At 50.3% G+C, this 26,853-nt stretch overlaps 2 protein-coding genes across 2 annotated transcripts; one reads left to right on the forward strand and one right to left on the reverse strand.

Moving 5' to 3' along the window:
* The first annotated feature begins 1,708 nt into the window (after positions 1-1,708).
* On the forward strand, positions 1,709-26,853 carry PCP4L1 (Purkinje cell protein 4 like 1). Its single transcript, XM_045455305.1, has 3 exons — positions 1,709-1,961; positions 25,120-25,174; positions 25,772-26,853. The coding sequence occupies exons 1-3, from the start codon at positions 1,953-1,955 to the stop codon at positions 25,912-25,914; spliced, it is 207 nt and encodes a 68-aa protein (XP_045311261.1). The 5' UTR covers positions 1,709-1,952; the 3' UTR covers positions 25,915-26,853.
* Positions 20,403-20,946, reverse strand: LOC123586277 (60S ribosomal protein L32-like). Its single transcript, XM_045455304.1, has one exon. The coding sequence runs from the start codon at positions 20,885-20,887 to the stop codon at positions 20,480-20,482; it is 408 nt and encodes a 135-aa protein (XP_045311260.1). The 5' UTR covers positions 20,888-20,946; the 3' UTR covers positions 20,403-20,479.

The following is a 26,853-nucleotide window of genomic DNA, read 5'->3' on the forward strand; positions in this document are numbered from 1 at the left end:
AAAAAGCATGCTGATGATCTCTGACCTAGGACCTTAAATTCTCTTTATAATCTTCGCAGAGCTGTTTAAGAACTTGGGAGAGGTGTGCTTCGTTACAGGCAATCTTCTCAATACTAATTAACCATTCATTAGAAAGGTGGGGGTAGCCAGAGGAGCAGGTTGCATAGAGTGAGTAGGAGCCAGCCTGGTTAGAAACTGGGTAACTTAGGCAACCAGATTCCCATTGGTAACTGAGTGTCAGAGGATCTCAGGTGGATGGGGGAAAAGACGTGATCTTTCCCCTTCTTCTCTGTTTCTGACCTAGCAGAGAAAGTGTAAAAGCACTTTGGTCATGGATAGAATTGTTGAATCATGACATTGTACACCGAACCTAATATAACCCTGTATGTTAACTATAATGGAATTAAAATTTTTTTAATTACCAGGGAGTAAAAAAAAAAGTGAAAATGTGAAAGCACCGAGGATCCAGCTAGAGAAAGGGTATTGAGGTCTTATCTGAATCTGGTTGTTGGAAAGAGATCAGTGGTTCTTGGCTGAGAGTAGCCCAGCTATAATGACTCAGTTGCTACAGGCCATGAAGGAAACTATCAAAAGGATGTCATAGCTGAAGCTGAGAGAGTTTGGTTTTGGCACACTGAAACTCTATGGAGGCTTTACATACACCTAAAAGTTTCTTCAATTGCTTTACAGTGCCTAGAAGTATCTAGGCAAGAGGATTTGAAGGATTTCCTTAAAGCAGAAATGAAAGCTAGATATTTAGATAAAAGGGAGTATCAGTGGAAGTTCTTGGGGAGTTCATGACTCTCGCCTCTGTGTTTGACTTCCCTTCATCTTGCTCAAACCATATTTTCCCTCTGAAACTTAGACGACATAATTATTGAGTAAAATTCCATCTTCTTGAAAAACCGTCTATGCAGATTGGACCGTGGGCTTCATCTTTCACATCTGCTCCCTACACCCCACTTGGCTAGGGGACTCTGGTACTCAAACAGGAACCACCACATGGGCAGCTACCTAAATTGCAGGAAGACACAGGCTAACGGGACTTGCATGTTGAACCCTATTTCAATGGCACCAATAGGGGCAAAGTCATATTAAGTGTGTCTCCTTTTTTTTTTTTTTTTTTTTTTTTTGCATTATATGGGAGGTAAGACAGGTGAATCGTAAACTCTCTACTCCTAAGATCTAGAATATTCTCAAACAGGCACTTCCCAGCTCTTTGCCATGGAATACGGTCCACTTGCTTCTGTCTCTGAGTCTCTCCTCCCTCCTCTCTATCTCTCCCTCTCTTCCTCCTTTGTTCCCTTTTCTTAATCAGACTGCCGTCCTACGACTAAATCTTAATCTGCAACAACTCTTGGCTCTACCCCTTTCATTCGGATACCCTCTTGATTTCCTTCCAGTTCTTTCTCCGCTGTCTCGAACTCCCGCACTCCTTCCTTCCCTCTCCCTCCTCCCCTCCCTCGTGTACCACTCCCTCCTCTCCCTCCTTCTTTGCTCCCGCGACTTCACTTTGCGCGCTCTCTTCCCCCGACGGTCTCCCCCTCCTTCCCGCTCTCGGACCTTCTTACCCTAGTTTGGAAATGCAGCAGACCGCTGGGCCCGCCACCATTGGATGCGCCGCGCCGTCACTCTGCGGCAGGAGGCGCTCCTATTGGTGGGGCCGGAGGCGGGTGCGGCGCCGACTATAAAAGGAGCGCCCGGCGGAGGCGCGCGGAGCGGCTCCGACAGGACGGGGTCGGGAGGGGACCGGGCGGCGGGCAGCTGGTCGCCGAGAGACGGGGTGCGGGTTCCGGAGCAGCGGCCCCCCCCCCCCCTCCCCGCACCAGCCTCTGCTCCGCTCGTCGGCCGGGGCTCCCGCCTCCGAGCCCCGCCACCCGCGGCCGTCGCCCGCGCAGCCCCGAGGGCCCCTCGCCTCTGCTGCACGTGCCGCGCCCCGTCCGGCCGCCGCGATGAGCGAGGTGAGCTCCGGGCGAGCCTGCGGCGGGGAGGCCGCGGCGCGGGAACCCGGGAGCGAGGGAGGGCGCGGCAACCCCGAGTCCCCGAGCCCTCCGGGGGCGCCCCACTGCCCCCACCGGGGAAGCTCCCGCCCCGGGCGCTGGGAAGCGACTGCAAGACGGAGGCTTTCAGCCCGGCGCTTTGGATGGAGCTTTTGGGGGGGGGGGGCGGGCGGGGGGACTGCGGTCTCAGGTGATAAGTCGCCTCCTCGGGATACCGCTCTCTGCATCTGTCTTAGCGCTGCGAGGTCACTCGGGCTTCCCTGCACTCCCCGGACTTCGGAGAGAAAGGCTCGCCTGTACCCTCGCTTAGGTAGCATTCAGCCACAACCCCAGCCCTCGCCCCCTGTGGGCGTCACCTCCCCCCTTTGGGGAAGGTGGCATCCCCCCCGCCCCCCATTCAGACAGGAGCCAACCATTGGAGGGACCGGTTCTGCTATTCCGAAGCCCCTGTCGTGGGGGCACGTCCATTCCTGGAGCCACGTCCCCTTCCGGAGAGGTCTCCCTCTGCAGTGTTACAGCCTAGGTCTTTCTGGCTGGCTCCGTGGCATCCATCTGAGACAGAGCCAGTCCATCAACTGGGATTTTCTCTTTTCCAAGGACACTGTCCCTAGGTGGGGGTCAAAGCAGAGACTTGGAAAGACCTCTCCCGTTGTTTGAATGCATTTGGAGGATCCAAAAACCAGGATCTCCCTTCCCAAGTGAAGTCACTATGGGCTAAGTAGCATCGCAGGCTTGCCCTCTGCAACCCCCTTTCCTAGTATCCAGGATCTTGTGATAAATCCAGCGTCTCAGCCACATGCCAGGGCCCAGCCCTACGACTTCCTAGCTATGTGGTCTTAGGCAGGTCACTGGATCTTTCTCTGCTTCGTTGTTTGATCTGTAAAATTGGGGTAATACGGATCGTTCAAGTGATTAAATGAGATAATATTATGCAAAAGACTTAGAACAGTGGCACAGAGGAGGTCCTCAATCCACATTAGCTATCTATCGTTACTGTCTCCCCGTTTCTGTTTTGGAATATTACAGAAAATGAGCGTGAGAATTCTCAAGGATACCAGGTTAGTGAGGGGACAGGACCCTGGAACCTAGGTCTCAATTTAGATCTTGATCTCTAGTAGGAGCTCTACTAAAAGTTGTCGTCCAGGGAACCAATTAGTGCCAACGGCTGTGTTGTGTTGGTTGCTATGTCCACTGAGTTTATCCTGGAAAATTCAGCTAGTCTGGGGGCTGCAGATGAACCAAAGTGGCTCCAAGTCCCTCACCTAGTTGTGACTGTGACCAGGGCAGCCTTTCAGAAAGAGAAGGAAAGAAAAATTGTTCAATCTTCTTTCCACTTCTTTCTTTCTTTTTTTTTTTTTTAACATTTAAAAAAATATTTATTTTTGAGTGAGAGCGCACAAGCAAGCAGGGGAGGGGCAGAGAGCGAATAGAGACGCAGAATCCAAAGCAGGCTCCAGGCTCTGAGCTGTCAGCACGGGACTCGAACCCATGAACCGTGACATCACGACCTGAGCCAAAGTCAGATGCTTAACCGACTGAGCCACCCAGGTGTCCCCTTTCCTCTTGCTTCTAATGTGAGCAGCCCTGATATGAGAAGAGAGGTTTCCTTTGCCCTCTTTTCAGTGAGCTCTGGAGTTCAAGGCCCCCTCTAGTGTTTCTAAATCTGAAAGTTGCAATTCAAGCCGTCCCCTGGGAGACTGTGACCTGAAGGCTATGCCAGCGTGAATATGTGTGGTTAGCCTGTGCTTTGGGGGGGGGGGGGGGGCAGTGCACAGACTCTCTGTAGGGCACGCTACAGGGGCTGGCATTTAGGGTGGCATTTGGTGGAGGAATGAAGCTGTTTCGGTGACCAGGAAGACCGTTTGGTGTGTGAGGGGAAAGTCAAACCTTGACTTCGTGGCGGAACTTGGCTAGCCTCACTCAGGAGCTCGCTCGGTAGAATGATGACTGTAGGATCCTCGGATGGGGACTAGCTGTGTGTGTGCGCAGGGGTGCCCAGGCCGTCAGAGTGAACTGGTTCTAACTAGCAATTTAGTTCTCAAGGCTGCCTTCTAATATGGAGCTGAGCCTGGCTTCAGGGATGAGTATTTATAAAATCCAGAAGCAGCCACCTGGGTCTACGCAGAGACTAGCTCTTTCTGAACCAGATCCCCAAGGGGTCCCTGCTCCCTGAGAGGCCAAGACCCGGCCTGTTTTCTTCCTCTGGTAGGAAAAAAAAAAAAAAAAAAAAAAAAAAAAAGACGATGAAAAGCGGAAGTATTGCCCAGGGCTCTGGATCTCCAGGGAGATGCCAAACCTCTCCACCTCTCCCTGGGCAGCCCCAAGGCTCTCCACCTCGGGCTGCCCAGGAAAGCCCCGTGCACCCTAAATCTTATATAAGCTTCACCCCCCCCCCCCCACACACACACCATCTGTTTATTTTCTTGCTTCAGAGAAACTGCCTGAAACAAGAGGATTTGGGATCTCCTTACGAGATTCCCATTTCAACTGAAGAACCAAGACCGGAGAGCAGTCTTCAGACGTAGTGCAACCAAAGAGCAGGGGTTCCGGTGGGGCTGCTGGGGACGATCTCCAGCTCCTCTTTGCCTCCATGGCTGTTTGCTGTCCCTCAGTACTGCAGCAGAGCGTTTCCCCATAAACGTACTTGTGTGTGTGTGTGTGTGTGTGTGTGTGTGTGTGTGTGTGTGTCCATCCATGCACAGGGGAGCTGCAGGGGACTCAGCTCCAGCTTGCTGTATTCACAGCTGCAGGCAGGACTTGATTGGTGTGAATCACGGTCTATCTCTTATAGTTTCATAACTTTTCGCTGGTTTCAATGAAGGATGGGAATGGGAGATGCACGCCGTCCCTGGGGGTTCTGTCCCATAACCCCTCGTGACACTTCTACGGTGTAGCCGGCTGCTTACAGCACAGATGCAAGTTCTTCTGTGATCCTGTCGCATTTTTTCAACTGTGAGGAGCCCAGCTGGTGCGATCCCTTGGTCTGGCCATCATTCTGTTGAAATGGGGGTCGTGGATGCCTGGGAACTGTGCTCACAATGTCTGTCTTGTGTTTTGGCTGGCAGGGGCCAAAAATCCGTTAAACCTCGCTAGGAGAGAGCTCAGAACTGGTACTCCCTCCTTTATCCTCCTGCTGGCTCTCGTCTTAGGTACTGGGAATGGGATGTCGCATTTGGGAGATCACGTTCTCGTTCGTGTGCATATCTGTCAGAGTCTGCAACCTTCCCCACAACGGAAGCTTGGGCAGGCTGATACCATTCTGTTGTCTTCTGTGAGCCAGTTGTTAGGGAACCTGGAAGGGACTTGGAGGAAATCCAAGTTTCCCTCTATTATTATTATTTTATTATAATTATTATGGTTCTATTGGACATATAAAATAGAAGGGCTAGCTACTTAATATTGGAATGCCTTTCACTTCTGAAAATAATCTGTCTTCCAAAGCGAGGGAAATCAGAACTTGGTTCCAGAACTTCCTTTCTCAGTCACCCATCCAGGTCGTTGGCTTTAGCTGTTTGAGTGGGAGCCTCTCGCTGGTAAAAGTGGATGACTGTTATCTTCTAGCCAGGAATTGGGACGACTGTTTTTCCTAAGCCGCAGCTGTGATCTGTTGCATCGTAGAATGTCACGGCTCTATAAGGGCAGGCACCCATAAGCAATGTGGCTGGAGTTGAAATATGCAAACCTGAGGCATCTTTCCTGTCTGTCTGTGGAGGGTCTTCAGGAATGCAAGTGATGGAGATAGGGTTGAAGGGGGAGAAGAGGAAGAAGGGTCAGGTGAGTAATTGTCCTTTCAGAGCAGTGGTTCTATGAACGCCTCTCCCTGTTTTCTGTTTCTCTATAGTCCCAAATTGCCCTTCATGAGTTTCTTTTCTCATGAAAAAAATTTTGGGTGCTCGGGTGGCTTGGTTGGTTGAGTGGCTGACTCTTGATTTTGGCTCAGGTCATGATCTCATAGTTTGTGCGTTCAAGCCCTGTGTTGGGCTCCACACTGACCGCACAGAACTTGCTTGGGATTCTCTCTCAAAATAAATAAACTTGAAAGAAAAGAAAAGAAAAGAAAAGAAACAAAGAAAGAAAGAAAGAAAGAAGCTTGGTTTGCAAAAAATCTTCAAGATAGAAATACAGATATATCTTTCACCAAGAAAATCTCAAATAACCAAATATTTTATTACTTAAAAAACATTTTTGTAACTAGGCTTCATGCCCAGTGTGGAGCCCAGCACTTGAACTCACAACCCTGAGAGCAAGACCTGAGCCGAGGTCAACAGTCAGATGCTTACCTGACTGAGCCACCCAGGCGTCCCTGTCCAAACGTTTTAGTGATATGATTTTAGATATGTTAAGAAGCCCTAAAGATCATCTGATCCCATCTTCCTGTCTTAGAAATGAGGAAACTGAGGCCCAAAGCTGAGCTAAGTGTACACAACACTAGAACCAAGACTAGGGCACAGACTGCTCATTCCAGAAGAACTTTCCATATGAGCCCTTTAATATGTTACCCCAGCGAGCATAGAATGCTGTGATTTATATGCAACCTTTAAGGAATACGTCACAAGTACTTTCTTTTTTTTTTTTTTTTTATAAATTTTTTTTTTCAACGTTTATTTATTTTTGGGACAGAGAGAGACAGAGCATGAACGGGGGAGGGGCAGAGAGAGAGGGAGACCCAGAATCGGAAACAGGCTCCAGGCTCTGAGCCATCAGCCCAGAGCCTGACGCGGGGCTCGAACTCCCGGACCGCGAGATCGTGACCTGGCTGAAGTCGGACGCTTAACCGACTGCGCCACCCAGGCGCCCCATTACGTCACAAGTACTTTCTACAGGAAATCTAAGCAATGTGATTTCATACCTGCTGAGCAAGAGGGTGGAGGGAGACGAGAGATCCACGGGAGATAATATTTATCGACAGGGTACATTTTGGTAGGATACGAGGCAGGGCAACTACTGTCCCTAATGCAGGATGTGCAGTCGCCCTGAAAATGGGTGCAGTGAATGTGCTCAAGTGGCTCAGGCAAGCTAACAGGAGAGACGGTGAGGGGACGCCTGGAGGCCCCCCTTTTCCTGGGATCTTAGTTTCTGGTGTCCATCATCGATCCCCGGAACTGCAGAGCATCAAGGGCCAGAAGGAGCGGTTTTCTGTCTGAAAAGAAAGAAACGAGAGCAATTCTCTGACGTCTGCTGAAGTTTCGACTTGGAGGGCCCAGTGCAGGACAAAAGATCTCGCAATAAAACTGGTGTACCTGCTAACCCAATAAGGGCCCTTTCATTTGGGCCACTTGACTTCCAAGAAGAGTAGTACAAAGGCTTTGGGAGGAAAAGTCTCAGAAGGGGGAAAGAAGAATGTGTTAGACCTGCAAAGTAAGTGTTAGCAGCCTACTAGGATTCCAGGATCCGAAGCGCGTGCTTTTCGAAATCCATGCTCCAGACCGGCTGCTCAAAATGCCTTGACTTGCCCCAGAATTATTTTACCCGAGGGAGGAAGCCAAGTCGGAAGCAGATCCCAAACCACTTTTTCCAAGAGCTCCGCATCCCTGCGGGTGCCCATGAGCAGGTGCCCCAAATCCTGGACCTTGTCACATTCTCCTCCCTGAAGCCTCATTATTGCTTCGTTCTAGGCTGACTCCTGAAGGCATGCCCACCTGGGTTTCCCAGCAGCGCCCCTCCCCCCACACCCCAGGGAAAAGAGGTGCCATTTCCCCCTCTGTTGTCCTTGGTGCCGCCTCCCTCCCACACAAAGCCCTCCAGCTGAGTGTTTGCTTTGTAGGCTGTGGGGGGATTAATACGTTTATTTTGGGACATTCACGCCATGGGTGGGATGCACATTGAAGATTATAGTAATAAATGATGCCTGGCGCTGCTCGCTCTCCCCCACCCCTACCCTCAGTGTGGGGTAGAAGGCACAGCTCCAAGCTGTGTGCAGGGCACCGCAAAGAACCGCTCATTAAACTGTGGCAGCCCATGCTGGGGGGACGGCGGGGCTGTTGACTCACCGCATACCATGAGCTAGCCTGGCCCGAGGAGTTCTGCCTCTGACTCCGGTGGGGGGTATGCTATTCCAGGCACCAGGGCTGGGGTGTCTGAGGGGCCGGGGGCAGAGCGGGGGGGGGGGGGGGGGGGGGGGGGGAGCTCGGGAGCTCCGACCGCTCAGGTCCAGTTCCTGTTTTAGGAGGCATCTGGGTTCCAGGGTATTTGGTTCACATTCCTTATGTGAGGAGAAGAATGTGTGTGTGTAGGACCTGAAGTAAGAATTCCCAGTTCTCCTTCTGTTGTTATCTTGAGGGTGACCTTGAACGAGTCTTTCAGAGGCTGTTTGAAGACTGCAGCCGGTTGCTGCACTGAAGGAATTGAACCGGTTCCAACAGTGCTCCCAACAGCAGGCTAGGGTCTCGCAGAGGCACCTGGTCATCCCACGGGCCTCTCTGAAGTCCTTCGGCAGCGACCTTCATCTAGCATTGGGGGAAGATACGTCAGCAGGGGTACAAGGGTCCCTGGGGACCCTCTTTGTCACCACTTGGAAGCAGCTGCACGAACTCCTGCCTCCCGTCCCTTTCTGCACCTCTAACGCAGGCGGGGAGCTTACGGAGCCTGGGATTTATGTCTATAGCAAACCAAGGAAGGGGTAGGGGTCTTTTGGGGGCTCCTGTTTCGGAGTTTGACGATTCAGGCCCTGTTGAGGTTTCCTGCCCTGGGCTGTAGGGCAGGATGCTGAGTACCTGTGCTTTTTCATCTGAACTCTGCGATTGCAGCAGCACGAGAACGTGTAGATGATGTGTTTTCATGTGCAAAGCATCCCAGCCGGATCGTGCAAATCCAGGTATGGTGAGGTCCTCCTTTGTTCCTTCTGTTGCTGCCCTGGACAACCTCTTTCAAGAGCCCAGAGGGAAGAGGAGTGCGGGGAAATCTGGGTAGTTTGCCTTCTCCAAGGTTGGCTCTAACTTGCTGCTTGGAGCAGAGGGGGTGACACTGTCTTGCCTATTCTGGTGACAGTGGTTGCCGTGGCAACGCCATTACAGAGGAAGAAGACAAAGAAAGGAAGAAACGCAGCCCTTGAAGGAGGCAGAGGGAGTCAGGCCTAAAGTGATAAGGTACCTACTCCCCAGTGGTGGCAGGAGGGAAACGGCACTTAAGTCACCACCGGTTTGACTGTTCTCAGGCGTTTTGCCAAGACAATACTAACAAGCCATCCTTCTGATTGAGCAGATTTGCAATGAACAGATTTGCACGATCATCGTTTGGATTAAAAAAATAAAATGCGTGTCTGTGTCTTAGAGGTTTGGTTTTTTTTTTTTAAGTGTATTTATTTATTTTTGAGAGAGGGAGTGTGTGCGTGCACATGTAAGCAGGGTAGGGGCGGAGAGAGAGGGAGAGAGAGAGAGAATCCCAAGCAGGCTCCGCACTGTCAGTGCAGAGCCCAACACGGGGCTCAAACCCACGAACTAGAAGATCATGTCCTGAGCCAAAATCAAGAGACTGATGCTTAACTGACTGAGCCACCCAGGCGCCCCTAGAGTTCTTTGAAATGAAACGTGAACAGGGGCACCTGGGTGGCTCGGTCGGTTAAACGGTTAAGCGTCCAGCTTCGGCTCAGGTCACGATCTCCCGGTTTGTGAGTTCGAGCCCCGCGTCGGGCTCTGTGCTGACAAGCTCGGAGCCTGGAGCCTGCTTCGGATTCTGGGTCTCCCTCTCTCTCCGGCCCCACCCTGCTAATGCTCTGTCTCTGTCTCTCAAAAATAAACAAATGTTAACAAAAATTTTGAAACAAAACGTAAACACTTATGGAGGTGCCGTATAGGACCCCCTTCCTGTGTACCCGGGAGTGGCTCCAGGAGTCTCCAGGACTGCAGACCTGGGCAGCTGCTGCACGGAATACGGTTTCTGTCCACGCAGACTATTGTTGGGCCCTTTATCAGAGTTTAGAGCCATCGTCAGCATTTCTGGGGACAAACATTGGGAAGATGGAGATTTTGATTTCCAGCATCGGTTTAGAGTAAAAAGAGCTCCGTTCTGAAGGTCCTGTGGTTGGAGAATAAGCCTCAAGTTCCCTTAGACCAATCCTGGCATAGTCTTCGGCCTTCAGTTCTCTTTAGGGAAGATAAACTCTGTAGCAACTTTAGTCCTTGATTCCAGGACTTTAACCAGGCAATTCCCCAGTAACTTGACCTATTCTTGTATTTAACCCAGGATTATATTACCTCAAAATACTAACTATTTATTTTAATACATGCTAGGCATTTTACATACATTTTCTCGTTCTTTTCACCCTTCAAAATAGATACTGTCTCTTTTCTGCAGGTGAGAGGTCTGAGCACAGCAAGGCTAAGTGATTTACCCAATGTCACACACAGCTAGGAATGGCAGAACTGGGATTTTTTTTTTTTCTTTTTTTCCAGAGAGAGCGAGTGAGCGAGCCAGTAGGGGAGGGGCAGAGAGAGAGGGAGACACAGAAACCGAAGCAGGCTCCAGGCTCCGAGCCGTCAGCACAGAGCCCGACGTGGGGCTTGAACCCAGGAGCCATGAGATCGTGACCTGAGCCGAAGTCAGACCCTTAACCGACCGAACCACCCAGGCGCCCCAGGACTGGGATTTGAAGATAGTCAATGCAGACCCAGGATATGAAACCAGATGTGTCTAGCTCCACCTACTATGCCATAGCACTCCTTCCGGGAATTTGAGGCTTGAGAAATTTTTAGTTCACGTAAATATCTGTTGGGTACTTCTTCTGTGCAAGGCCTAGGTTGCAGTTACTGCGACACACAAATGAATGGTAAATACGGACTTTGCTTTCGAGGAAGTGGAATCTGGTAGGTGGTAAGGGTGGGGGAAGGGAAGCCAAGTGCACAGTAGCTGTTGTACAGGCGATAGGAGATATGCTTCCAGACAGGTTCTCCTTCGTCCTCAACTCCTTTTCAGGCACAACGTACCGACTCGAGGACAAGCAGTGACCTGGCTTCTGATACTCTTAACAGCCTCTGAACTAGCTATAGAGTGGAGGCCATCAGCCAGCTGAAAACAAATTTGATTTGAGAAATCTAGATGAGGTGGCGAATAGAGCACAGTGGGAACTCTTTCGTTCATTTGACAAATCCTGAGTACATGAAGGCCTTGTGCTAGACCCTGGGGGTACGGTAGTGAGTAAGGCAGGCACTGCCCCCACCTCATAGGAACTCACACCCAAATGGAGGGGACGTACATTCGATATTTGACCACAAAATTATGATTTAGTTACACGAGTGATAAGTGCTACCAAGAGGAAATCCTGGGCGCTAATTAAAACATAATGAGCGGTGCCTGGGGGGGCTCAGGCAGGCGTCCAACTCTTGATTTCAGCTCAGGTCATGATCTCACGGTTCGTGGGTTTGAGCCCGGCGTCAGGCTCCACGCTCACAGTGCAGAGCCGGCTTGGGATTCTCTCTCTCTTTCTCGCTCTCAAAATAAATAAATCAACAACAACAAACATAACGGGGGCCCTGGCCAAGTCTGGGTAGCCAAGAAGAGCCTCCCGGAAGAAGGACCCCTTGAAGGGAGCTCTGAAGGATAAGCAGGAATTCATTAGATAAGGGAGTAAAGGTGAGAGAATCCTGTGCCAAGGTCCTGAGGTAGGAAGGCATAAGGTGTGTTCCAGAGATGAGGTTACTGAGGCAATCAGAGGCTGCATAATATAGGGGCCTTTTGACCACAGTAATGGTTCTATTCTTCATCCTAAGACCATCGGTAACCACTTGGGCTATTGCAGTGGCCCACCTAGGAAGCAACTGCATTAGGGCAGTAGCGGAGATAAAGTAACTTAGGAGATAAAGTTAACAAGTGTTCATACTGAATCGGACACACAGTGTGACGGAAAGAAGGACAGTCGTCGGGGACAATTTCCGGGTTTCTGGCTTGTGCAACTGGATGAGATAGAGAATACTTGCAGAAGACAAGGTTGGGTAAGTAGGATTATGAGTCCGGTTTGAGATGCATAGAGTCTGAGGTTTCTGGAGGCCATCCGGTGGAGGTGTTCTGAAACCCACAGGAGGGCTCTGGGACAGAGATGTCCACCGGAGTCGGCAGTGGCCGTTCAGAATGGCTGTTCAGAATGGCAGCCACTAGGCACATGTCGCTCTTTAACTTATTAAAGTTAACCAACGCTTGACAACTAACGCTTAACTTAGGAATTAAATAAAGTTATACATTTTATTCCTCGGTTGCACTGGCCACATTACATAAGTACTCAACAGCCACATGGATGCCGTATACCAGACAGCACAGATCTAATACATTTCTATCATGGGGCGCCTGGGTGCGGCTCAGTCGGTTAAGCGTCCGACTTCAGCTCAGGTCACGATCTCACCGTCCGTGGGTTCGAGCCCCATATTGGGCTCTGTGCTGACAGCTCGGAGCCTGGAGCCTGCTTCCGATTCTGTGTCTCCCTCTCTCTCTGCCCCTTCCCCGCTCACGCTCTGTCTCTCTGTCTCTGAAAAACGAATAACCTTTTAAAAAAATTAAAAAAAATAAATAAAAACAAAACATTTCTATCATTGCAGAAAGATCTGTTGCAGTTCTTTGGCAAACTTTTTCTGTAATGGGCCAGATACTAAATGTATTTGGCCCTGTGGACCATATGGTCTCTGTTGCAACTACTCAATTCTGCTGATGCAGAGCCAAGGAGCCATAGACAACATGTAAACAATCGGTGTGGCTATAAAACTTTATTTACACAAATGGGCTACAGATCAGATTCGTCAGGGAGACTGTAGTCTGCCAACCCCCATTCTCCGGGACGGTACATAAATGATGACTGAAGTCAGAGGTACGGATATGATCCTCTAGGAATAAAGAACAGAAGGAGAGTCTGGCTCCAAACCTTGAGAGTCTCCAATACTTAAGCATTGGGCAGAAGTGCCCAGAAAGGAGAAAAACCAGGAAAAATCATGATGTCCCAGGAGCCAGGGCAAGGATGTGGGTCGAGAAAGGTGAAACGATTGCGTGTCGAATGCCTCAAGTCAAGCCAAATGGAGTTGGCACCTTTGCATTGACTTGGTATCATAGAGTCATTGCTTGTCCGAAGAGTCATTTCACTGGAGTAGGAGGGGCAGAGGAGGGGTTGAAATGGGTTGGAGAGTCTGGAAGGTGAGGAGACGGAGACAGTAAGTGTTCAGAGAGCCCTGCTGTGAAGAGGGGAGCCGTGAGAGGCCCTGGGCCCACCCCCTCCCCCCAGTCTGTCTTACTACCCTGCCTTTTTTTTTTTTTTTAATGTTTATTTATTTTTGAGAGAGAGAGACAGAATGCGAGCAGGGGAGGGGCAGAGAGAGAGGGAGACACGGAATCCGAAGCAGGCTCCAGGCTCTGAGCCGTCAGCATAGAGCCCGACACGGGACTCGAACCCACGAACCGTGACATCATGACCTGAGCCGAAGTCGGACGCTTAACCAAGCGAGCCACCCAGGTGCCCCCTACTACCCTGCCTTTCTCAGTGCTCCTTCTCAGTCGTTGCTAGCTTCTTGACCTCCCCTTAACCCTTTTCCACACTGAAGACATTAACATAAAATTTCTACGCAGTCAAATGGACCCTTATCAGTGTGTAGGTCTGTGAATCTTGACAAACACATGTGGTCACGAAACCACCACCACAATCAAGATACGGGTCAGTTTCATCATCGCCAGATCCCTCCTTCCCCTTTGCCACCACCCCTCCCGTGACCTCAGCCCCCACTGAGATGATCTTTCTGCGTTCCGTATAGTTTTGCACTTACAAGAAATGTCATATCGTTAGAATCATACTATGTATATGTAGATTTTTGGGACTGGCTTCTTTCACTTAGCCTAACGCTTTTTTTTTTTTTTTTTTTTTTTTTTTTAAGTGAGCTCTACGCCCAACTTGAACACAAGACCGTGAGATCAGTAGTCACACGCTCTATGGACTGAGCCGGCCAGGCGCCCCCTAGCCTAATGAATTTGAGGTTCATCCATCATGCATATCGTCGTGTCAGTGGTTTAGGCCTTCTTTTAACTGCTGAGTAGTATCGCAGCGCGCGGACGGACCATGCTTCGTTTATCCCTTCCCCACGTGAGGGACACGTGGGCTGCTTCCAGTTTTTAGTGGTGACAAGTAGGGCTGTTACAGGCATTCACTTCCAGGTGCATGTGTAGGGGTTTTCGTCTCACTGGGAAAAATCCGCAGGAGGGGGATTGCTGGGGTCAGCAGTGACGGTGCCTGCGAAACCGCCAAGTGGCCGCGCCATTTTGCATTCCCAGCAACAGTAGACAGCGTTCCAGGCGCTCTGGGTCTTTGCCAGCACGCCGTGTGGTTAGAACAAACAAACGAAACGAAAAAAACCAGGAGAGTAGTGGCGTGTAATGGTACCTCGGTGGGGTTATAATTTGAATTCCCCAAACGGCTAATGATGTTATGTATCTTCTGTGCTCATCTGTCACCCATGTATCTTGTTTGGCAAAGCGTCCAATTATCTCGCCCATGTTTACAAACTGCATTCACGTTACCGAGATTTGAATGTTGTTTATGTATGTGGGATATAAGGCGTTTGTCAGACATGTGATTTGCAGACATTTTCTCCTAATCTGTGGCTTGCCTCTTCAGTCTCTTAGGAGTGTCTTTCTAAGAGCAGGTCTTACTTTTTTTGTTTTAATGTTTTATTTATTTGTTTTTGAGAGACAGAGAGAGAGAGAGAGAGAGAGAGAGAGAGAGAGAGAACACAAGCAGGCAAAGGGCAGACAGAGAGGGAGACAGAATCTGAAACAGGCTCCAGGCTCTGAGCTGTCAGCGCAGAGCCTGACGGGGGACGTGAATCCACAAACCGTGAGATCATGACCTGAGCTGAAGTCGGACGCTTAACCCACTGAGCCCCCCAGGCGCCCTTCAGAGAGCAGTTCTTACTTTTGACGAAGTCCAGTTTATAATTTTTTTCTCTTATGGATTTTACCTGTGGTATATCTAAGAAATGTTTGCCTACCCCAAGGTTGGAAAGATTTTTTTTCCTATATTCTCTTCTAGAAGTCTTATAGTTTTAGGCTTTATGTGTGCTTGGAGTTAATTTTTATGTGAAGTGCAAGGTACAGATGAAGGTTTTTTTGTTTTTCGGGTTTTTTGTTTTGTTTTGTTTTTTTTGCAATATTTGTATTTGTCGAAAAGATCCCTCTAACCTTTGAGTATTGGGGTTCCTCCAGGCATGGTCCTAGACCTGCTGCTTTTCCCTCTAATGGTAGTTGAAGAAAGAATTCAGCTCGAGGAAGTCTTTTTTACCCCTTTTTTAAAGACAGGGAGGGTTTTTATATATAAGAGAGTGAGGGGAGTTAATCGTAAAGACTCCCGAGAAGGAGAAAGGAGGAAGCTAAATGGAAGAATCGGGATTCATCTGAATGCTAATGAATGCCCCGGGAGGAGGTATCACACTGGGAAAGGGAGGCTGTTGCCTTGGCAGAATCCTCTCTGCGGTCTCAGAGCCCCAAGACCCCTAAGCGAACAGGCCTGGCCTCTCCTTTTCCTCCTTCCCCAGGGGAAGGGAGGGCCCACAACTTTGAACTGCAGAGGAAACAAGAATATACTCATGGGGAACTTGGCAGCTACCGCCAACGTGACAGAATGGAACTTGGGAGTACGGCAGGCCCAGAGGTGAGGGGAAGAGGAGTGCAGGGAGGTAGGCAAGGAAAGAAGTGGGACCCTCTGGGGAAAGGCGAGAGTTGATGGCCTCACAGTTGCTAATTAGCGTTTGGTGCGTGTTGAGAAGTGAGAAACATTTCGTCCTGGTGTGGGCACGGAGGCTGAGCCGAACCCAGCTCTAAGCGCACCGGAAACACAGAATCGCAGATCGAATGTAGGCGAGGGAGTCCTTCGAGACGGAAACCAGGGCGATGGCCCCGCACGTGGAATTCTCGGCATCTGAAGGGTCCGCTTCACAGCGTCACCGCGAGTAGAGAGCGCACGTCGGGTTATAGCTGGCCCCCAGAGGTCAGCCTGCTGTGTGTCAGGTGGCCCACGGAGCACACGCTGAGATAAAAGCCAGAATCGGGGTGGTCAGGTCAACTGGCAGGGCTGGAATCTGAGTCAGTACACACGCTCTGGGAGCAGGTCGCGTAGTAAGATTTCCCCACAGTAGGAGGGGGGGTGGGGGGACGCACCTGGGTGGCTCAGTGGTTAGGCGTCCACCTCTTGATTTCAGCTCAGGCCACGAGCTCACGTTTCGGGAGTTCGAGCCCCTTATCGGCCGGCGCGGAGCCTGCTTGGGATTCTCTCTCTCTGCCTCTCCCCGCCTCAAAATAAATAAACTTAAAAAAAAAAATAAATAAAGATTTCCCCACGATGGGAGCACGCGATACTGTTCCCCATGTTCCCTGTGGAGAGTACGTGAAGAAAGTTGCTGGGGCCCGCGGATTGAGAGACTGACCTTGACCATGGCTGCCTGTGGGAATGATTAGGATTTTCCCTCCCACTTTCCTTCCTTGGCTAGAGACGGGAGAGTGGTGTTCACAGCGTGGTGTTCGGAAGCCTGGACTCTGGAGTCAGACTGCCTGGCTCCGTGTTCTGGCTTTGCTACTTCTTAGCTGGGTGCCCGTAGGCAAGTCACTCTCTTGACCTCAGTCTCCTTCTCTGTGAAACGAGAAGGGCAACAGTAGCCATCTGGCAGGGCTGTTATAAGACCCCTCGTGTCCATGCTCATAACGTGTGTGGAAAGGTGACTGACACGGGGTAGATATGACATATGTGATGACCAGTAAGGCAGGGTGACGTGACGCGGTCCTCGATTTCTCCTCGTTCTCCTGCTGCGTCCTGTAAGGGAGAGGATTCGCGAAACCGTTTCATTGCCGTTACTGGTCCGAAGCGCTCAGGATTGAAAGAAAGAGAAGACCACCCGAGGGTTTGTCGCGCATCCCTGGCCGGGATGTGAGGTGGGCAGAGGCTGAGAAACGCTCACCTGTCACAGCTCTTGTGGCTTAGCAGATGTGAGTTCTTGGGAGAGAGACTCTTACAGAGCATGTGGTTTCTGGTTCATCCAGAGTGGACCCCTCCCCCTCCCCGCCACGCCTCCCTGGTTTATCTGAAATGCAGTTAGTCACCCTGCTTGCAGGTGATATACCAGGGGACCTTGATTCATCGAAAATTGCTGGGATTCTGGAGAACAAACAGGGGAGTTGGGGCAGAGACCAGGGAGCAGGAAAGGGCCCAGTACCGTATGGCGTGTGGGAGCTGACAACCTGCAATCTAACTGCCCCCACCCCCCAACCTCAGCAAATCCCAAAAAACGAAGTTGAGAAATCCAGTGTTCAGAGCGGCTATTTTGAGAACTGGCTGGAAAGGGCCGAGGGAGGAGGCCAGGAGGTGGGAGACTCAGCCCCCTGCTTCTCAGCGGAAGGTTCGAGGGGGGCGTTGGGAGTGATAGGGCCTTTCTCCTCCTTAGAGCAAGCACCCTCTCCTGGTCTCCCCGGTGACCCCTCATGAATTGAAGCCACACAGAGCCGGGAACCCCTGGGGGACCAGACAGCAACTGAGCCACGGCCGCGTCCCAGGGTCGGTCATCTCCGGAGAGACTGAGGCAGGGCAGGGCAGAGGGGAAGCGGTGGCCGGCGTAGGTCTGTCCCCACACTTATTCCCGCTCAGAGAAAGTTCAAGAGTAGCCAAGATGAGAAGCACAGTAGAGGAAAAGCTAGCCATCTGAGGAGAGATGTTCAACATTGGGCCCTGACTGTCCTCCAAAGAGGGAGGCGCTAGGGTGAGAGAACTCTAAGGGAACAGGCTTAGAGTCAGAGGGATAACAGTTAAAGCAAGGATCAGAGCCGGGGATTTGCTGGCGATAGAGAAAGTAGGATTTGAACTAGGAGGTCATGCACTCGCCTCTTGACCCATGACCCTCTTGCCTGGACTGTTGACTGTTATCCTGTTACCGTCCCCGCCCTGCTTTTGCAGTGTGGACGAACCGCTCGTGATGACGGCGTACCAGAGGGCAACGTGTCACATAGGCAACTACTGGGCCATTGTATTGATCGTGTGCAAAAAGATACGGAAATGAAAAATAAATTTGACCACAGGAAGATCATGGGGAGAGAAAGCAGTGACTGGCTGTTCCCCCAAGAGTCTCAGAAACAACGTTTCTTTTCACGGGCCCTTTCTTTTGGTCAAAGGGGGACTAGCCAAGGAGTCCCTGGCTGGCTCAGTCAGTAGAGCACATGACTCTTGACCTCAGGGTCGTGAGTTGAGTTCAAGCCCCGTGTTGGACATGGAGCTTACTTAAAAAACCAAACAAAACAAAACAGGGGCGCCTGGGGGCTCAGCCAGTTAAGTGTCAGGCTCTTGATTTCGGCTCAGGTCATGATCTCACAGTTTGCGGGTTCGAGCCCTGTGTCTGCCTCCATGTTGACAGCACTGAACCTGCTTGGGATTCTCTCTCCCTCTCTCTCTGACCCTCCCCTGCTTGTGCTCTCTCTCTCAAATAAATAAATAAACTTAAAAACAAAATGAAAGGGGAACTAGCAGGAATTCTGTAGAGTTTCAGGAACACTTTTGTGAATGTTCTTGCAGATTTTTATGATTTTTATTCATTATTATTAAAATGTTTTAAGCATTTATTCATCTTTTGAGAGAGAGAGAGAGAGAGAGAGAGAGAGAGAGCATGAGTGGGGGGAGCGGTAGAGAAAGAGGGAGACAGGGAATCCGAAGCAGGCTCCAGCCTCTGAGCTGTCAGCACACAGCCCAACACAGGGCTTGAACTCATAAGCAGTGAGATCATGACCTGAGCCGAAGTCGGATGCTTGACCAACTGAACCCCCCAGGTGGAGAGAGGGAACACAAATAGGAGAGGGGCAGAGGGAGAGAGAGAGAGACAATCTTAAGCAGGTTCCACACCCAGCACAGAATCTAATTCAGGGCTCAATCCCACGACCCTGGCATCATGACCTGAGCCGAAATCAAGAATCAGACCCATAACTGACTGAGTCACCCAGGCACCCTATTATCATTTTTTAATTTTTTCAGATTTTATTTCTAAGTAATCTCTACACCCATCATGGGGCTTGAACTCCTGACCCTGAGATCAAGAGTTGCATGCTCCTTCAACTGAGGCAGCCGGGAGCCCTTCTTTCAGATTTGTAAATTGAAATGGATAGAGAGATAAACAGTCTATATCTTTTAAAAAAAATTTTTTTTAATGTTTTATTTTTGAGAGAGAAAGAGACAGAGTGTGAGTGGGGGAGGGGACAGAGAGAGAGGGAGACACGGAATGTGAAGCAGGCTCTAGGCTCCGAGCCATCAGCACAGAGCCCAACGCGGGGCTCGAACCCACGAACCGTGAGATCATGACCTGAGCCAAAGTCGGACGCTCAACCGACTGAGCCATCCAGGCGCCCCAGCAGTCTATATCTTTTACAAAAATTGGGCCATACCAATTTATAGCCTACTTAAAAATTTTTTTTTAACATTTATTTATTTTTGAGACAGAGCATGAACGGGGGAGGGGCAGAGAGAGAGGGAGACACAGAATCGGAAGCAGGCTCCAGGCTCCGAGCCATCAGCCCAGAGCCTGACGCGGGGCCCGAACCCACAGACCGCGAGATCGTGACCTGGCTGAAGTCAGACGCTCAACCGACTGAGCCACCCAGGCGCCCCTATAGCCTACTTTTAAAACATGTCTTAGTAATTTTTGTTTTACTTCAAATTATTATTTTCTGGGGCGCCTGGATGGCGCAGTCGGTTGAGCGTCCGACTTCAGCCAGGTCACTATCTCGCGGTCTGTGGGTTCGGGCTCCGCGTCAGGCTCTGGGCTGATGGCTCGGAGCCTGGAGCCTGCTTCCGATTCTGTGTCTCCCTCTCTCTCTGCCCCTCCCCCGTTCATGCTCTGTCTCTCTCTGTCCCAAAAATAAATAAACGTTGAAAAAAAAAATTAAAAAAAAAAACAAATTATTATTTTCTTATTTCCCCCTAACTTTTTATTAGAAAAAATGATCAGAGTTGAAAGAACAGTTCAGTGTGCATCTATGTGCTTTTCACCCAGATTCGGTCGTTGTTAGCATATTGGCATATTTGGGCCAGCGTGTGACAATATTCCATCCTGTGGAAACAGCAGAGCCTGGTGGTTGAACGTGGATTGAACGTGGAGTCTGCCACTCTGGGTCCCAAAGCCAGTTCCACTGTTTTCTAGCAGTGTGGGTTGACCTTGGACAAGACCTTTAACTTCTCTAAGCCTGTTTCCTCAACTCTAAAATAGGGATGACTCCTCAGAAATTTCAGAGGATCCAATGAGATCCTGTTTGGCACCTAGAAAGTTCTCAGTAAATACCGTTTGGGTGCTCTTCACTCAGCCTGGAAGCTGGGGACACTATCTGAATTGGTTTCATTTTGAATCCGTGTCCATTAACCTCAAGTGGGCCCTTAGTGCTGCGTGGTGACCCTACCACATCTCATTATTCGCTCTCTTACTTTCTTTTTTTCTTTCTTTTTTTTTTTTTTAGTTTTATGGTTTTATTAACACAAATATGATGTGCACATAAACTGTCTATTCATTTTCTTCGCTGCGCAGTCTGGCATTGGGATTCGTGACTCTGATGGCCAGCTGGGCTGCTCTTTCCACAATGGCTTTACGGTTCTTGGAAGAGACATTGTGAGCAATCTCTGCACAGTAAGATTTGTTGCACATCAGCAGCACCTCAAGCTCCTTGACATTGTGGACTAGGAACTTCCGGAAGCCACTGGGCAGCGTGTGCTTTGTTTTCTTGTTGCTCCCGTAACCAATGTTGGGCATCAAAATCCGGCCCTTGAATCTTCTGCGCACCCTATTGTCAATGCCTCTGGGTTTCCGCCAGTTGCGCTTAATTTTGACATATCGGTCTGACTGGTGCCGGATGAACTTCTTGGTCCTCTTTTTAACGATCTTGGGCTTCGCCAGAGGTCTGAGGGCAGCCATGATGCCGAGTTACAGATGGCTGCCACCTCCGCAGGCAGCGCCGAGGAAGAGAGTGGAAGGTCGCGCGCGAAGGCTGATGGGACGTCGCTCTCTTACTTTCTTACGTGATTATGTCACTCCTTCTCCTTTCTCCTCAAACCCTTACTGCCTTGTGGCCCTTCTTCGCTCTTAGCTGACAACCGTGCTTCTTGTTTAACCGAGGAAATAGAAGCAATCAGAAGAGAACTTTCACGCACTCCCATTACAGGTACCATCTTGCTTGCCTCCGTACCCCTGTTGGTTGCCTTCATTCCCGTATTATGGATGGACTGTCTATATCTCTGAGGCCAACCCCTCTCCTTGTGTGCTAGGTCCGTTTCCTTTTGCCTGTTCAAGGCACTGTTCTAGCGACTATGCTCTCTCTCTTCTGCATCATCAAGTTTTCCTTCTCAACTCACTTGCTGAAACACTCTCCCACGACTCCGCCTTCTTCCCCACCTTCTGTCAAACTTCTCTGCTGCTCTTAAAGCAGAGCTCTTTGGAAGAGCTATCGTTACACACACATCCATCAAAAGGTCCCATGGATCCTACCATGAAAATTGTCTCAAGTCTGAATACTTCTCATCACCTCCAGCCCTCTTCCAAACCCCCATGATCTGGCCTCTCCACTCACTGGCTTATCGTCCTCATAATTCTTTCCCCTGGTTTCTCTCTTGCCTCTCTAGGGCCTGTTCTCTGAGCAGCAAAGTGATTCTTTAAAAATATATCAGGCCATGATTCCCTGTGCCCCGAACTTTGTAATGCCTTTCCATCAACTGAAAAAAAAAAAAAAAAAAAAATCCAAAGCCTTTGCCCTGGTCCAGAGATATTCATATTCTGGCTCCCCACCCAGCTTAATTTCTTCTACACTCTCCCTCATTCACTCGGCCCCAGCCATGCTGGTTTTCTTACTCTTCCTTGAACACAGAAGGCACAAAACCTGCCTCAGGGACTTTCCACCTGATGTTTCATCCGCCTGGAAGGCTTCTCTCCCACACGTTCACATGGCTGGTTTTTATATGTCATTCAAACTTCTGCTCAAATGTCACTCATCAGAGAGCCCTTCCTAGATACGCCGCTTCATTTTCCTTCTTGGAACATGTCACTAACTGGCATAAGTGTTTAATGAGTTCGGGAACTTTATTTTGCTCACCGCTTCATCCCCAGTGTCTAGAATGATGCTTGGCATGTATTAGGCAGCGATACGTTTCTTGAATAAATGAATCTTGTGTTTCTTCTATACTCCATTAGGGCGTAGAATCAAACATCAGTAAGTGGTTGATAAATATTCATCAAAATAGGGTATAAATGGCATAATCTACGTGTCATACACTGGGTTCTTTCTATCCGCTCTTAAAGCAGAGCGCTTCTATCTGGCAGTCATTCAGCAAAGGTTTGCATTTGCTAAAATGAGGGATAATACTGGAGACTCCACTGAGCTATCCTATGGATGAGATGACAGAACCTTCGTGAAAGCACTCGATTCCTGTATTTTGGGAAATATCAGGTATTCGATTTGGAAATGAGCCCGCAGACTCCAAGGGTACCCGGGAGCCCACAGGCATGCCTCTGTCTCAAGATGAATTGTACCTTGCGATAGGAATGTCCAGATGAAGCAGCCCCGGTGACATAATTCTGAGGAGGGGGAACTACTATTATTTTGAATTTAACTCTCCATCTGGGCAGAAAGGCCAGAGAAGAGCACACGTATCGTTGACTAATCTTATTTCAAATTCATGTCCTTGGCCTTAGGAGGGGCCCCAGTTGCTTCCCAGCAATGCTGTTACTGTTTCCTACTTCAGTCACTTTCCTGCTTCCCTGGATGAGTGTTTCATCCCTTCTTTCCCTGCTTCCTTCCTTCAGTATCTCTTCCCTCCTCCTCTTGGATGATGACCATGTTACCTGTTTTACTTCAAAAACAGACGCAATGAGAGGCACCTGGATGGTTCGGTTGGTTAAGTGTCCGGGTCTTGATTTTGGCTCAGGTCATGATCTCGCAGTTCGTGAGATCGAGCCCCGTGTCAGGTGAGCCATCAGCCGCTTGGGATTCTCTCTCTCTCTCTCTCTCTCCAATAAATACATAAATAAGCTTGAAAAGAAAACCCAGAAGCAATGAGAAGAGACCTTGCAAATGTTCCCACGTGTTGCCTCTGGACCCGTAAGCTCTGCCTTCCCTCCAGTTCACCCCCTGTTCAGGGCCACCTCTACTTACGCACTAGACCTCATCCCCTTTCTCCTTCTCCAGCCGCGAGGCTCTTGTAATACTGTAGTGTGTCCTTCTCTACTGAGTTATTTTCATAAAGACACAAACATTCTGTCATTTCCGCCATCTTAAGGCAGATCTTCTCGTGAGCCGTATCCCCCTCAAACCACACACCCCCATCCCCATTTTTTTGCAACGCCTTCTGCATTTGCTGCCTCAATCTCTCCTCCATTTCTTTCACGAACCCACTATAACCAGACGTCTGCTCCCTTCCTCCACTGTGACCCTCTTGTCAGGGTCACCAGGTCAGCCCCCGTCTTCATCTTACTTGGCTGGCCTGCAGAATTGGACACGGTTCGTCACTCTCTCCTGCGTGAAATAGTTTCTTCACAGGCCTTCTAAATTACTATAATCTCTCGGCTTTTCTCCTACCTGACTTCTTCTCAATTTCCCTTGCTGATTTTTCCTTAGTTCTACAACCTCAAATCACTGGAATGTCCCAGGCTTTGACTGTGTTCTCTTTATCTGATAGTGCTCTCGTGCAGTCTGGCAGCTTTAACATTTTTTTTTTTTAATGTTTTTATTTATTTTTGAAGGAGAGAGAGGGGGAGACACGGAATTCGAAGCAGGCTCCAGGCTCTAAGCTGTCAGCACAGAGCCCGATGCGGGGCTCAAACCCACAAACTGTGAGATCATGACCTGAGCTAAAGCTGGACGCTCAACCGACTGAGCCACCCAGGCACCCCTGACGGCTTTAAATGTCAGCCCTATGTTTAACAACTGCCCAATTTATACCTCTGGGCCAGGTCCTCCTCTTGGACATCCAGCAGCTCGTAGAAGAATCTCCACTTGGGTAATTAGTAGACCTCTTGGACTTGTCCGAACACAAGCTCCTGACCCTTTTCCTAAAATCTGCTCCTCCTGCCGCCTTCTCCACTGTGGGAAACGACAACTCCATTTTCCTCACTTCTTCAGGCCACACACTCTGGAGTCATCCTTGACCCCTTTCTCAGAAGGCCACTCATCCAGTCAACCGATCCCTTGGGTCATAACATGAAAATATACCCGGGATCGAACTCCTCACCACCCTGACCCAAGCTACCCCTATCTCTTGCCTCATTTTCTGCAGGAAACACCGCCCCCCCCCCCCCCCCCCCCCCGCCGCCAGGTTTTCCTGCTTCCTCCCACGTGCCCCTTTGTGCCTTCTCATCTCACCTATAAAAGGGAAAATCCTTAAGGAGGCTCTCCCAAGGCGTGGGCGCCTGGGTGGCTCAGTCAGTTAAGCGTCTGACTCTTGATTTCAGCTCAGGCCGTGATCTCACAGTTTGTGGGATCGAACCCCTCATAAGGGCTCTGGGCTGACAGCGGGGAGCCTGCTTGGGACTCTCTCTCCCTCTCTGTCTGCCCCTCCCCCCACTCTCCCACAAAATAAATAAATAAATAACCCATTTAAAAAAAAAAAAGCTCCCAGGTCCCCCCATGGTCGACCCACCCCAGTTCATCTCTGATCTTGTCTCCACCCCCCTTTCTCTTGCTTCCCTCCTCTTGACGGCTCATCTCACTTCCACTCCTCAGCCATCGGAGGGTCCCTTATCTCCTTCAGCTCTTGGCTCAAATGCTACTTTCAGGGAGGATTTTCCCGACCACTCTGCGCACAACTGTGTTTCTCCATTCCCACCCCAGCCCTCGCTACCCCTCTGCCTGTCTTCTGTCTACAGCACCTATGACCACTTCGCACACTAGCGTAGTAGGTCTATCTGTGCACGAGGATGTAAAGCCCATGAGCACAGAGCTAGTTTGTTTTGTCCTCCACGACTTCCCTAGCGCCAATAAATACTTGTTGAACGAGTTTTGACAACTTTCCTCCCTCTCTCCGATCTTGAGACCTGCTTCTTCAAAAGCCTAGGGGAAAGTGCTTGGTCGGAGGACCTCAAAGTGTTGACAAGGAGTCTGAGGGGATGGCACCTTAGTGCTTCTGTGAATATCTAACATTCTGATTTGTCTTTTCCAGCTTAATACCAAAACGTCCCCAGCAACCAACCAGGCACCTGGCCCAGAGGAAAAGGGTGAGTGGGGTTGGGCTAGGCAATCTGTAGAGCGGGTAGATACACGGACATGAAGACGGGTAGGGCTGTGAGTCTGGAAGCTCCCGGAGCCAGACGTAATCGGAATAGGAACGTGGATAAGTGAAACAAAGCACTAGGTTAGAACTCCTTCCACTTTTTCCTCAGAAGGAAACCTACCGGCATTGCCTCTTTGATTTTAGAAACTGGCTCGGGAGTGCTTGGGAGCAGGCACTGTGAGAGGAAGAAACTCGCCAGGTAATCGGGCCACTGGGTCAATGAGAAATTGAGAACAAGCTGGGGACAGTGAACATGCTCTGGATATGAAGCGCGGGGTTTAGGAATGAGTGGTGACAGAAGACATTTGCCATCTTGGTCTAAGAGCAGCAAAGCTCCTACGTAGCTAGAGAGAGCTCTCAGCCTCCGTCCCCTGACTCAAGTTTGCAGGAGACTTACCGGGCGTCCTTAGTCCTAGCAAAGACTGGAGAACCCCACAGAGCCCAGCAGGAAGTGGACCCTAACCGCTGCATTTGGGGGTCTGGAGAAAGGGGCGGGGGCAATGCCCGTGTACCCATTTATGAGTCTCTCAACCCCCTGCAGGGAAGGCCAACAGTGCCAAGAAGGCTGAGGAGGAAGAGGAGATTGATATTGATCTGACAGCACCGGAAACAGAGAAGGCTGCCCTTGCCATTCAGGGCAAGTTCCGGAGATTCCAGAAAAGGAAAAAGGATCCTAGCCCCTGAATAACCAGGCTTGCCCTCCCCCCCTCTCCCTTCTCTCCCCTCCTCCACAGTTCCCACTCCTGTGTGTCCCTCTCGCCTCTTGTCGAGGCAAGTTCGACCCTTAGATATTATTTTCTCTGATCGCCCCCTCCAGCCATCGCCACAGTGGAAGCACGAGGAGCATGGGGAAGATGGAGAACCCAGTTGGCAGCCACCTGCCTGAGGTGGACCGGTTTCTCCTCGGGATAAGCCTCCTTCGTCGGTACCTGTGCCTCGCCTGTGAGGTTGAGGGGCAAGAGGCTTTGAGGCTGAGACAGGGGCCCCTGCCAGCGTGGGAGGGAGGGGAAAGCCTTCAGAGCAGGGCGCCGACGGGGGGGGGGGGGGCACCAGCACCGTTCTGCCAGCTACAACATTCACACTTCAGGTAACGGGTTTTGCCGCTCACATCCTTCTGGGCCACCGCATCCACCCACCCTCTTAGGAGCTGAGTGACAGTGGGGACTGGAGCCCCCCCCTCCCAGGGAGACCCAAATCAAGCACCTTCCACGTTATTGCATGCCGAGTAGAGGAGTTCCCAGGAAGGGACCCTTCATCATCCAGTCTGCGACCATAAAAGGCAGAGGCAGAGGCAGAGCGGGTTCCGAGGGTCAAGGGCAGGGAGATGGGACTAGAGCCGATCTGGAGAGGACAGGAGCGTGGGGGAGGGGGGCCTTCTGGAGACTACTGCTGGTAGATGTGTACCCAGATGAAGGATTTCCGGGACTTTGCTAACCTGCCTACCTCTAACCTCCCACATGTGGCCATCCCTGAAGGCCGCCAAACCAAGTGACCCCTGGAGTCCCCACCTACCCCGCCGTGGAGTCCGAGCGGAAGTGACATAGCCCCTCTGTGTGACTTTAGCATGTTTAATGATGATTAAAGAAAAAAACCAAACCCTCCAGTGGGGTCATTCAACCTCCA

The sequence above is a fragment of the Leopardus geoffroyi genome, chromosome C3 (assembly GCF_018350155.1).
Source record: "Leopardus geoffroyi isolate Oge1 chromosome C3, O.geoffroyi_Oge1_pat1.0, whole genome shotgun sequence".
NCBI classification, from domain to species: domain Eukaryota; kingdom Metazoa; phylum Chordata; class Mammalia; order Carnivora; family Felidae; genus Leopardus; species Leopardus geoffroyi.

Coding starts and splice junctions, on each gene's coding strand:
- PCP4L1 (XM_045455305.1), top strand. Junction 25,175..25,771: donor ACCTGGCCCAGAGGAAAAGG/GTGAGTGGGGTT, acceptor AACCCCCTGCAG/GGAAGGCCAACAGTGCCAAG.
- LOC123586277 (XM_045455304.1), bottom strand. CDS start 20,887: ATGGCTGCCCTCAGACCTCTGGCGAAGCCCAAGATCGTTAAAAAGAGG.